This window comes from Melampsora larici-populina, assembly GCF_000204055.1.
Source record: "Melampsora larici-populina 98AG31 unplaced genomic scaffold MELLAscaffold_52, whole genome shotgun sequence".
Lineage (NCBI taxonomy): Eukaryota > Fungi > Basidiomycota > Pucciniomycetes > Pucciniales > Melampsoraceae > Melampsora > Melampsora laricis-populina.
In genome coordinates, this window is record NW_006768816.1 from 66,016 (window position 1) to 78,552 (window position 12,537).

At 41.6% G+C, this 12,537-nt stretch overlaps 2 protein-coding genes across 2 annotated transcripts; both read right to left on the reverse strand.

The window, feature by feature from the left end:
• Positions 1–932: 932 nt before the first annotated feature.
• On the reverse strand, positions 933–1,181 carry MELLADRAFT_124512 (uncharacterized protein; the record flags this gene model as incomplete). Its single annotated transcript, XM_007415661.1, has 1 exon — positions 933–1,181. One exon carries the CDS (start codon positions 1,179–1,181, stop codon positions 933–935), a length of 249 nt encoding a protein of 82 aa, XP_007415723.1.
• Positions 1,182–4,192: 3,011 nt separating this feature from the next.
• MELLADRAFT_92728 (uncharacterized protein) lies at positions 4,193–4,409 on the reverse strand (the record flags this gene model as incomplete). The annotated part of the gene is made up of 2 exons (XM_007415660.1): positions 4,193–4,347; positions 4,406–4,409. The coding sequence occupies 2 exons, from the start codon at positions 4,407–4,409 to the stop codon at positions 4,193–4,195; spliced, it is 159 nt and encodes a 52-aa protein (XP_007415722.1).
• Between the last annotated feature and the right edge of the window lie 8,128 nt (positions 4,410–12,537).

Consider the following 12,537-nt stretch of genomic DNA (forward strand, 5'->3'; position numbering starts at 1 on the left):
GTTGTGCGCTCTTGGATGCTGGCTTGAGGATGGCCTGTGCATCCTTGGGCTACAATCCAAATACCAATATCAGAGGACCTATAGCCAAGCCTTGCATCCCTCTCTCGCCAGTCCGTTCCTTACACACTTGTGTTTACCATAGCCTTTACTGAGAACTACTTGTACTCTCTCAAAGCTTGTACTTCTATAAATCATACCATCTGGGCTTCACAGTAAGCGGATGTGAAGTGGCAGGCACCTAGTTTTGAGCTTCACAGCAGGACATGGAGAGTGGGAAGCATGATGTGAATTGAATTGAGTGAGCAGTCAATACAAAGAACCTTGCAAGTCATGCTTCACTCAATGCTGTGAAGCCCAGATGGTATGATTTATAGAAGTACGAGCTGTGAGAGAGCACAAGTAGTTCTCAGTGAAGGCTATGACAAACACAAGTGCAAATGACAAATATGGTATACAAATATTGTTCTGGAGATATCCAGAAGGTTTTTCCCAGAACGCCAGAACCCTTCTGGTGTTCTGGAAAACTATATTTCTGTGAACAAGGTTCCACTTTGTGTTGCAGTCAACTACTCAGGCTTTGGGTATTCTGGACTGCTGGGGTGTCAAAACTTCCAGAACACCAGAATGCCAGATACCATTAAAATTTTTCTTTCTGATGTTCTGGGAAAAATCTTCTGGAAATTTCCAGAACAATATTTGTATACCATAAAAGTAGAGTACCTCATGGTACAAGAGAAACATATAAGAATGAATCAAGAAAGGAAAACATGAGTGAGAGCTATCAGTCATTCTTATATAGTAAAGCAGTCTTGTGAAACCAAGGTACAAAGAAATAGATTGTAGATCTCATTGATCTGAGTTGCATCTGGCAGTGCATTACAGATACAAACAGATGATATGGGGTCTTTTATTGTTGGATCAAGGCTACACATCTATTTTTGATGGGGGGGCGAGGGTGGCGGACAAACACAGTTAAAGCTTGATTCCTGACACTTGGAACAAGTCCATTCAGGGCCTTCAACCTCAGGTGGTATAACTCCTTTTGTGGTGACATGATTGGTCAAAGACCCTTCAGCTGGAACAATTCCTCTATCACTCTTGCAAACATGAATCATTGCACCAAAAACTTGGCTGTATGATACGGATGCCATGAGGATAACCTTGACAATGCTGAGTTTCATGATGAGATACCTATAAAATGGGTGACCAAGTTTGAGTTAAGGGAAGTTGTGATGAAGATTGGGGTGAATATTTTGAGACTCACCAGGATGCTGCAGCAACAGAATGCGAAAGATAGTGTGTGGGTTGGGTTCAGGCAAAAACTGATAGTATCTAAACGGAAGAAATCAGTAAAGAAAGAGACAATAACAAATGAGCTTAGTTTGTTGTTCAAGAAATATCTCTGCATAGCTTATGTAGCCGGTTTATTTATGAAGACCATAGGTTGACATACCAAGACAAGTGTGCAGTTAGACAAATGATTCAATACAGTGATTGGACAGCAACAAAATCATCAGCAAATCAGTTGATCTTTTATATTCGTTGAAGACCGCCTGAGTCGCTGTCTGTCCGACTCTTCCCGGACATCAAGTTGTAGAGAATAATGCTGTGCGCCCTTGCATCACCTTTTGCCGAGCCGTATAGTGCTTTCAACATGTGAACATTGACGAGTTTCAATATTGTGCAGAAGCTGGTCGCAGTCTCGTATGACGATGTTCTTGATACTTTGGTCTGCGCTTGCTTCACGTTCGGGCGGTTGCGGATTCAGCTTCCTTCTGTGAGCAAACCAATTGCGCCGTATTGAGTCGAATGCCCTCTGATGAATTCGCCATCTTTATTCGCTCTCCGGTGGCTCCGATTGCGTCAGTCTTATGTACGCTGTTTCGAGTGTCCCGTAAGGTCCCGTAAATGCAATTGTCAATGGCCGAACAGTCGGAGGAAAGCCATCGTCTCTGCTACAAAAATCACACATTTACATACATACCTGTGAAATTTATATAAATGTGTCAGTACGTTGTCTTGCCAGGTCCTGTCGGTGGTCCCATTTGCACAGCTTTTTTACAGGCAAAATTGACATATCCTGCGTTGACTATAGCAAGCGTAAACTCGAAGCTTGTGATATGAGATGCAGGAGATACCTCACGAACTCTGGCATCAAAGATATCTGCGTTTGTACACGTATTCACCGATCTGTTTGCAATCGAGAGTATCAACTCTTGAATGCGATAAGAGAACGTCATTGGGTCATTGCGATAGAGTGAGTGTGATAGGTCTCTATCTATGCATGCGACCTTACATCATTTGTATAAGTGAATTCCAATTCACTAGACCTTCCATCTTTATTCGCTCTCCGGTGGCTCCGATTGCGTCAGTCTTATGTACGCTGTTCGAGTGTCCCGTAAGGTCCCGTAAATGCAATTGTCAATGGAACAGTCGGAGGAAAGCCATCGTCTCTGCTGCAAAAATCACACATTTACATACATAGCTGTGAAATTTATATAAATGTGTCAGTACGTTGTCTTGCCAGGTCCTGTCGGTGGTCCCATTTGCACAGCTTTTTTACAGACAAAATTGAATCAATATATATCCTGCGTTGACTATAGCAAGCGTAAACTCGAAGCTTGTGATATGAGATGCAGGAGATACCTCACAAACTCTGGCATCAAAGATATCTGCGTATGTACACGTATTCACCGATCTGTTTGCAATCGAGAGTATCAACTCTTGAATGCGATAAGAGAACGTCATTGGGTCATTGCGATAGAGAGAGAGTGATAGGTCTCTATCTATGCATGCGACCTTACATCATTTGTATAAGTAAATTCCAATTCACTAGACCTTAGATGGGCTCGCCCGCCCTTATATTGATACATAATGGAATAAGCCTGACAATTGAATGATGTTGAAGCTCAAGTCAGAGTCAAGCAAAGATAAAAAAAATATTAATCAGGTCACTGACAACCGCAAATATTTCCTCAGTGGAATGCATAAGCTTGAATTACACAGGCATTGCGTAGCAGGCAGATGAGCATATTTCACCATTGACTATGTACCCTGTTTTGGATCTTTCCATCTACTCCTATATCGTGTCAAAGTACCCGTCTTTGTTTACATACATTTCACTTTATTTCTTTCCTTCAGTATTTCAGGTCATGCTAACAAGTCCTACAGCCTACTAGGTACATGCTAGGGTGGGGGGGTCTATTGGGGAACGTCCTAACCGGGACCGTCTCGGAAAAGGCCCGGGACGGTTCTCTTCTCGGGTAGGTTTCCCCATAGCCCGATAGACCTGAGAACACCGGAGAGTCCGGTCCTAGCCTAGGGATGGTGTGAGGGACAAAAAGAAAGTGAGAGTGAAAATGAAAACTTGCGACGGCTAGGAATCTTATCTTGAAGGTGTTCGCCCAGAGCTAAGAAGTGGTGTTCTGTGGGTGAGGATTTTCCGCCCCAGGTTACCACTTCTTCCTCGCGGGTTCTTCTCCATGTCACTTACATGACATGGGGAGACTACTCTTCTGTCACACTCAACCGGCTTCTATGGAAAACTTTCACATGTCGTCCCTTTGGTGTGAAGGTGCCAACCCATCTTAAACATGGAGGTCAAAAGTCCCCTAGATGGCTTTCTTGTTTCTTGAAGAAGTGCTCAGTAAAACTGGTCATGTGTCAAAGGTTCAATATGTCCTTCAGTAAGTTTGGGATTATATCACCAAGATTGTGCTCAGCTGGAATGCACATCTCACAAAAAAAGTCACACTGCAAAAGTCTCAAAATGAAGACAAAATGATCCCCTGTGATACTGAGATACTGTTGAACACTTTCACTCATAAGAAGTCAGTATCTTGAGAGGAAAGATGATATAGTTTGATATAACCTTTCCTCAAACCAAGCTCAAACCTCCCCAACATTGATTGGTAAACCAAGTTCAAAACCAGACTGCCAAAAAGCAGAGAGCTTGAAATTTAAAAGAAAATCCAAAGGCTCATCATTCAAGTATCCTATTCCACTCAAATTCATGAAAACCAATTATGTTGTATTTTGTTGCACATGAGCTTTGGTATCATTAGAATCCTTTTTTAGTTCTTGATTTTTTTCAAGATCCTTTCCTCAAGTAGAATGAAAAATTAAAGGAAAGATTAAAGTAGCATCAGCAAAGACCTAATAAAACCAAAGACATCAAAGTGAAGTGATTGATTTATAAACAACACCAATTGATATATAATAAAAGGTGACTAATGACAATATTCAAACACATTATCATCTTCCCACAACTAATTGTTTCATCAGGTCTGCCACCAGAATTATATCCTTCAAATCCTTGATCAGTGTTGATATACACTGCATATTGTGCTCCATGCCTCCACCCATCCCCAAAGGAAAAAAATTCTAAAAGGTCAGACCAACTTACACATAACAATGTATTAGCAATTTGATGTTAACAAACACCTCCACCTAAGATAATTATACCATGTTATGAGCCCATTTATGCTTATACTAAGTTATGCTTGTACTAGTCTCAGTTGTACTTCCAATCACTGGTCAGAGATTTTCTAGTCTTTACGTTGCAATCTTGTTGTAGTACTAGAACACCCTTGAAGTCCCTTGATCAGATCCCTTCACACTTCTAACATATTGCAACGTCTTGTTTTTGAATCAACAGACTCATTCAAAATTAGATTAAGCTCAAAAGTATAAGTTATTCAAGTTGAAAGTTTAAAAGAAAAAAGAAGAATAAAGTTAAGGATCCTGGTATCCCCACCACCCCCCCCTAGTAACCCCACCACCCCCCTCCCATTCACAGCTAGTGAAAGGCTTAGTGCCTGGTGACACATGTCGTGACAGTGCCAGATTGAACCACGCTCCCATCTTCGTAATTTTTGAAGTTCACCCAAAAAGCTTCAGCTCTATCCAACTTTTTCCCAGCTCCATATCATCCAACTCCACAGCTCACAACTCAAAAACTCTTGTCATCATCTAACAACACACCACACCTCAAAAATGGATTTTGGCGAAGTTATATACCCATCCTTACAAGAAGCTGAAGATGCACTGCGGAACTATGCCAAAGGATCAGGCTACTGGTTGAAAATCACCCGCACCTGTTCTGATAAACATAAGAGACAAAAGAAACGAGTCTTTGCCTGTTCTCATGGCGGAACACCTCAGCAAGTCGTCAGTGCAGTTCGATCCACCTCAACTCAACTTCTGGGATGCAATTGGTCTGCTACAATTCGACGTGTGGAAATCACTCATCAGTGGAAGATTGAATTTAAAAATGATCAGCACAACAATCATGAACCTTCTACAAACCTTGCTGAGATACCAGCTTCACGTAAACTTGCACCAGAACAGCACAACTTTGTTATTAACCTTGCAAATGCAGGTGTTCCTCCACGACTCATTCTACGCACCTTGAAGGCATCCGATCCCACTAACTTGTCAACCAGCCAGGACATCTACAACATGATCAAGAAACAAAAACTTTTGGATCTCAATGGACGCACTCCACTTGAAGCTTTGATAGACAACCTCAAGGCAAATGATGTGTTCCATACCTATGAACTGGATTCTAATCACCGACTCCTACGTCTGTTTGTTGCCCCCAAAGCTAGTGTGAAGTCGGCTTCGGACTTCTGGACATCTGATGTGCTACTGATGGATTCAACTTACAAAACCAATCGGTGAGATCTTTCACAGCAATCAAGTTTAATCAGAGTTGAGACTGACTGATTTTTGTGGTTTGGTTGTCTTAGGTTTCAAATGCCACTCCTCCACGTGATGGGAGTTTCACCAACACATCAGTCTATCTCTCTATGCTTTGGTCTAATGCGACAAGAAACTGAAGCCGACTATCAATGGGTTTTGGAGCAGATGAAGCTGTGCTTTGGGTCCAAGCTTTCAAATCTGCAGGCTGTTGTGACTGATAGAGAGCTCGCCTTGATGAATGCTCTGAAGGAAACTCTACCACACACCAAGAATCTACTCTGCAAATGGCATATCGAGAAAAATATTCAAGCTAACATCAAGATGAAATTAACAGACGAGCAATGGAAAGCGTTTCAAAGCAGCTGGCAGGAAATTTGCAACTCGATCTCTCCCGAAGACTTCGAAGCACGGTTTGAGGCTCTTCGAACTGATATTGGCGAGACTTCTTTCAATTACATCAAGAGTACGTGGGTGATTCACAAGGAAAAGTTTGTAACTGCTTGGACAAAGGATATAAAACATTTTGGTCACACCGTCACCTCTCGGATTGAAGGTGGTCATGCTGGTATCAAAGGCTGGATCTGGACATCAACTGGTGATCTTGCAACTGTATACACCAAGCTGGAATTTGTTTGTCAACAGCAAAGAGATAGGATAGAACACCGTATAGCCTTTGATCGAACTCATACTTTATCTCGACTTCGTCCTCAAATCTGGACTGATGTCAACAGAAAAATCTCGCACTACGCACTACTAGAGGTAAGTTCTTGTCTAGTTTCCTCCCAACAATTCCTTTCCTGATTCATTATGAAACATTCTAAACCCAAATCACAAATAGACCTACAAGCAGTATCAAAAAGCCCTTTCTTTAGATGACACCAACAACTGCACCTACGTACTTTCTGGATCAAAAGGATTGCCCTGTGCCCACTTCCTGAAGCATCTCATGTTATCTTCGAGGAAATTGGCTGTGAACCACTTCAACCCTCATTGGCATCTAGAACCGCCTTTAGTTGACCCAGTTATACACAACCAACCACCTAACTTTGACTCGCTACTCAACCTCGTACGAGCACAACATAACACTCTCCCCGCCCATCAACAGAGCGTGTTGTGGAGTCAGTTAAGCCGGATTCTTGTCAGTCCAACTCCCACCATTGGTGATCCAGCTCCGATTTGATCTCGTGGTCGGCCTACAGGATCTTCGAACAAGACCAAGCGCGATCTTTGTTGTCATGAGCATCAGGAAGCTGAACAAAACGGTCCTCGATGTAGCCAATGCCACAAGACAGGTCACAACAAAAGAACTTGTCCTATCCCAGTAGAGTCAGCAGATCCGGCCACAGTCGAGCATGGAGTGGTCTAGTCGTACAATGCTCAACACATCCTAGGACAAACACTATAAGATCCACCAAATACATACATGGATCTGAATTGTCCTTCTCTCTCTCCTTGTCTGTCTCTGTAGCTCTACAAGATCATCGCCTTGTTGGCTCTCGTCATTCATTTTGACACCACACTCCTTTGTCTTTGGTAATGAATCTTGTAATCGAGTCATCAAAGATATCAAACTTTGTCCAGCTACACAATAAGCTACGGAATTTACCCGAGCAATCACACTTGCTCAAAAGGGTTGAGAACCGAGTGGATTGAGCACAAGAACACAATGTGATCAATTCAATCGGTTCTCCTGACATCACGTGTTTTTTTATCTGGTCTTTCAAATGCTTAACCACACTAACCCAAAAAAAGGGAAACATATAAGGCACTCGACACGATCAATTCAATCGGTCTGATTGATTGTTTCTCAGAATTGTTTTCCAATCGCTCCGATCGATTCAAATTCGATCGGTCGGAGCGATCTCGATTCATATTGTTTGTTTGTTTCGCGCAACACTTGAAGGATCCTTCAATTATTGTACCTATATGATGTTTTGTTAGGGAAACAATCAAAGAAAATTCTCAGTGAGTGCTGAGAGCGCGGTTCAAGCTAGCACTGTCACGACTTGTGTCAGCAGCGACTAAGCCTTTCACTAGCTGTGAACGGGAGGGGGTGGTGGAGTTACTAGGGGGGGGGTGAGGATACCGGGATCCTAAAGTTAATAGTTAAGAAGAAAGTTCAAAAGTCCAAAAGTCAATTAAAGTTTCAAGATTCAGTATCAAGTAGAAATCTAGATCTCTCTAAATCCGAAATATACCACTCACCACTCACCATTCACAAACCGCAAGTAAAGTTAGCAATATTCAACCAACCTCGTTCATATTCACACCACATCATTAAAATCAGTCACAACGCCTGATTTCAAAGCTCACACTAATTCTTGGGCCTTGGAGTCGAGCAAGAGCTCTGAGAAGTTTATAGAAGTCTTTCACAGATCTAGTAATTCTACAATGGACCCTCAAGCAGATCCCACCATGGCCAAAATCCTACGGCAATTGAATCAAATGAATGCTCAGTTCACCAAAGTCAAGGCTAGCCTAGCCAAAGAATCTCTGAAACGCCAAGAAGCTGAGAAGCGCAGCGAAGAAGCACAGCCAACAAAGATGCCTCGGATTGAAAAATACGAGGTATCATTGGACTCAAATCCTTGGACAAAATCTTTCCGAGGTTTTGATCTGAGGTATTATTTTGTGTCAAAAAATACCTCAGATCAAATCCTCGGACAAGACCTGTCCGAGGGTTTCCATCCGATGATGCCTCGGATTTTTCAATCCGAGGCATCTATGTTGGCGGTGAAGCCATGCAACGCCTGCAACAGTATAAAATATCAATGTTGAACGCTACGCAAACTGCTATGCCTATGATGCCCAATCCTACTACGTCAACATTGCCTGCTCAACCTGTATATGTTAATCAATTGGTACCATCTCAGAAACTCCCAAAGATGTCAACTCCTGACAAGTTTGACGGTATCAAGGGTTCAAAGGCAGAAGTATTCATGAATCAATTAGGTCTCTACATACAATTAAACAGAAATTTATTTGCCAACAAACAAGCAAAAGTAGTGTTTGCATTATTGTACACAACCGGCAAAGCTAGTATCTGGGGTCAAAGCTTAGTAGATCAACTGTTAGATTCTGAAAATGTGCATCTAGTAACCTGGGCAAAATTCATAAACTCTTTCAAAGCAACATTTTTCAACTCTGAACAGATTGCAAAGGCAGAAAAGGAATTACGCGCCCTGAAACAAAAAGGATCAGTATCCAATTATTGGATCAAGTTTTCAGAACTGTCACTTGTAGTGAAATGGCCAGAAGCAGTGTTAAGATCTCAATTCGAGCAAGGTTTGAAAACGGAAATCTTGGTATACATGGTGAGAGATGTTTTTAAAATGCTGAGGAAATGGCGAAGACTGCTATCAAATTGGACAATAAAATCAATAAGCGTCAAGATTACAACTCCTATCCGACAACATCAAACATCACTGCTCCTGCCTCTACGCCAGCTATTGACCCCAATGCGATGGACTGTTCAGCTTATCAACTAAACATATCTGGAGAAGAGTATAGAAGAAGGGGAACCTCGTCAGCCTGTTATTCATGTGGAAAAACCAATCATTACATTGCTAGTTGTCCAGATAGATCAAGGAGAGGAAGGGGAGGCAGTCGCTTTAGCAGAGGGGGTAGTAGATTTAAAGGAAGGGTGGCGGAAATGGAAAGTAGCTTAGGAGGAAGTGAAAGTGAAAAGAAGGATGAAAGTAGAGCAGAGTCCTCAAAAAATGGCAATGCTTGGGAGTGAACGTTGTGCCTCCCCCAAATCAATTTGTGGATGAATTAGGAGATGTTAGTAGTTTATTAATGAAAGACACTAGAATTATAGACATCATTCCCCTACATGACCCACAAAAAGCCACAACTACCCTTGCCCAAGCCCTCATTGACAGCGGAGCCACTCACAAAGCAGTAAGACTAAGCTTTGTTTGAACCCGCTCACTTAGCACTTCTCAGTTGCAAGAATCACAAACTGTGGTAGGTTTTAGTGGACATGAGTCACGTATCAATGAAGTAGGCTAGTAAAAGATCAATGAAGATGAAGACACCACGACGTTCATAGTCACTAACCTCTGTGACAAGCATGACCTAATCTTGGGTATGCCTTGGATAAAGAAAAATTATGAAATCATTGATTGGAAATCTGGTAAACTCAAAAAAGAAAAAGAAGAAATTGCAACTGTTGAAACAGTTTCGTCAGGTCTGCAAAAAGCCTGGTTGTTGTCTAAGGAGCCTCTTTGGCATGCTAAGAACCGTGACGAGGGGGTGGAGTTCAAGTTTGACTCCTTAACACCCCCGCAATGTGAGTCATTGTTTGTTTCCCCATCTAATTTAATTGAAACGGCTGGCAAGCTTGTGTCTCTTATAGAATTACAACCTGAACCCGGTAATCAAGAAACAAGCAAAGAGGAACCATTGAGCAACACATTATCTTCAAGTTCAAAAACCCCTTTGGCAGACCAATGGAGTGCACCAAAGGAAGCTAGGAACTGTGAAGAGGGGGTGGAGTCCACAAGAGTAGACTCACATACACCCCTACAATGTGAGTGCAATGCAACCATATCAAATCAAGTTTCAAAGACCGGTAGCAATCATGTTTCTCCTTTGATGAACAGACAACGACTCTTGAAAGGATTAACAAGTATTGAGAAGAGATACACAAAGCCGACCCAATTTCATTACAAATTCAATCAGTCATGCCCAACTTATAAAATTGCTGCTGCCAAAACGTTGTGGAACATTTCAGCAAAATTAGCAGCCGATGAAAAGAAAGATCAAGTTGTCAAGACCGCAGCTGAGCTAGTACCCACTACCTACCATGAATACCTGCATATGTTCAAGAAGAATAATTCAAACGTCCTCCCGCCTCACAGACCTTATGACTTCATAGTGGATCTAATTCCCAGTGCCACTCCGCAAGCAGGCCGAATAATTCCTTTATCACCGAAAGAAAATGATGCTCTAAACGAAATGATTGAGAAAGGACTATCTAATGGAACTATCAGAAGAACTACATCACCTTGGGCCGCTCCAGTACTGTTCACTGGGAAAAAAAAATGGCAACTTACGCCCTTGTTTTGATTACAGAAGATTGATAGGCATGTCGCCATTTAAAGCTAATTATGGTTTTGACGTAACTTTCACAGGTGTACCTGACCCGGGACAATACCTACTCATTGTTGAGGAACAGTTCAAGAGAATTAAAGAGGTGCAGCAAGAACTGAAAAGCGCAATGGAACAAGCTCAAGAATCAATGACCATTCAATTCAATAAGAAGGTACAGGCATCACCAAAATGGAAAATCAATGACAAAGTCTGGGTAAACAGCAAGAATATTGCGACAATGAGACCATCAGCCAAGTTTGCACATAAATGGTTGGGTCCTTATCCAATTGTTAAACAAATTAACACTAATGCATTCAAGTTAAAGCTACCAGATTCTATGAAAGAAATACATCCAGTTTTTCACGTAAACTTATTAAGAAGATTCAAAGAAAGTGAAATTAAGAATCAAACTAACAAACCACCTGCTCCTGTAGTGATCAACAATGAAATAGAATATGAAGTAAGCAAAATTTTGAACAAAAGGAAGAGGTATGGAAAGGTGGAATGATAATAGTTAAACAACGGACGGCTTTGCTTACAAAACCTCGAACAAAACTCATTTGACCCCCAGTATTAGAGTTTTGCTCCAAGTCAGAAACCTCTTTTAGTCAATTGACACTGCAAATTATACCCATTGGTACCTCATTTATCCACCCAACAATTATCTACCTGACCAATACCTTCCTCCTCTTTCCTCACATCTTCAAAAGCCCACTTTGACTCTCGAGCAATCAGTCTCGCCCCACGAACTACTCTCAAGATACACAACCGGTCACTGCTTGGTATACTACAGTACAATTCATGTATTGATGCGTGTCCTCAGACCAATGGTATTTGTACAGTGATCTGTCATGTTTTCACGTATCATCAAGCCGGCCAGTTTCAAAATTAACCAACAGGTTGTTTACAAACTTCTGACCTCAGATAAGTCACACAAATATCACTTTTAGTATCATTTTCACTGGATCATATTCTGACGCTTCTTCCCTATTTGATTGACTCAGCATTGGTTATCAACAGTCGGTGGCTTGATTTTAGCCCGGGCCCATTCAAAATGTCCAATAGGGGTACAAACTTTCAATCTTGGCAACCTTCAGAGATTGTGTTTTGTAGTGAACATCTACCAGGCTATCACCAATGAGTAACAAAAGTATCAGAAGAGTATGAATCCTTGTTGCTAATTAAGATTTTCATACCGCATTAGTTAGAGGTTGATGCCAATGACAGGCGCTGGGCAGCCGTTGAACAACCCTCTCCAATATCTTATACCCGGCCATTTGGAAATTCCCAACACGGGTACCGTGACGTGACCCATCCCTACTGTCACGTCTCAGCTTCGCAATCTTTGAATATGGTTTTTTGTAGTGAATATCAACCACACTATGACCAGTAAGCAACGTTTTTTTCAGCAGGGTATGAAGCCATCTTTGCTAACTAAGATATTCATATTGCTTATCCATCTTGATATCCAGGTTAGTGCTGGATTGTGACCATCACCAATTGTCAGACTAGGCCATGAGTCCTTCAATAATTAGGGTCCCTGAAATCTCTACCTTTTTTGATGATACATGACTTCAAATCATATGTGGAATATAGGTAGTGCAGACCATTTGTACGTCTCACATTCCTCAAGCCTTCAAACTCCCCCAAGCTAACAATCATCTGATACTATACCCAAAAAAATCTATAATTCCGTAACTCTTCCTTTCAAAACATAACCCAAAATCTAATATCATT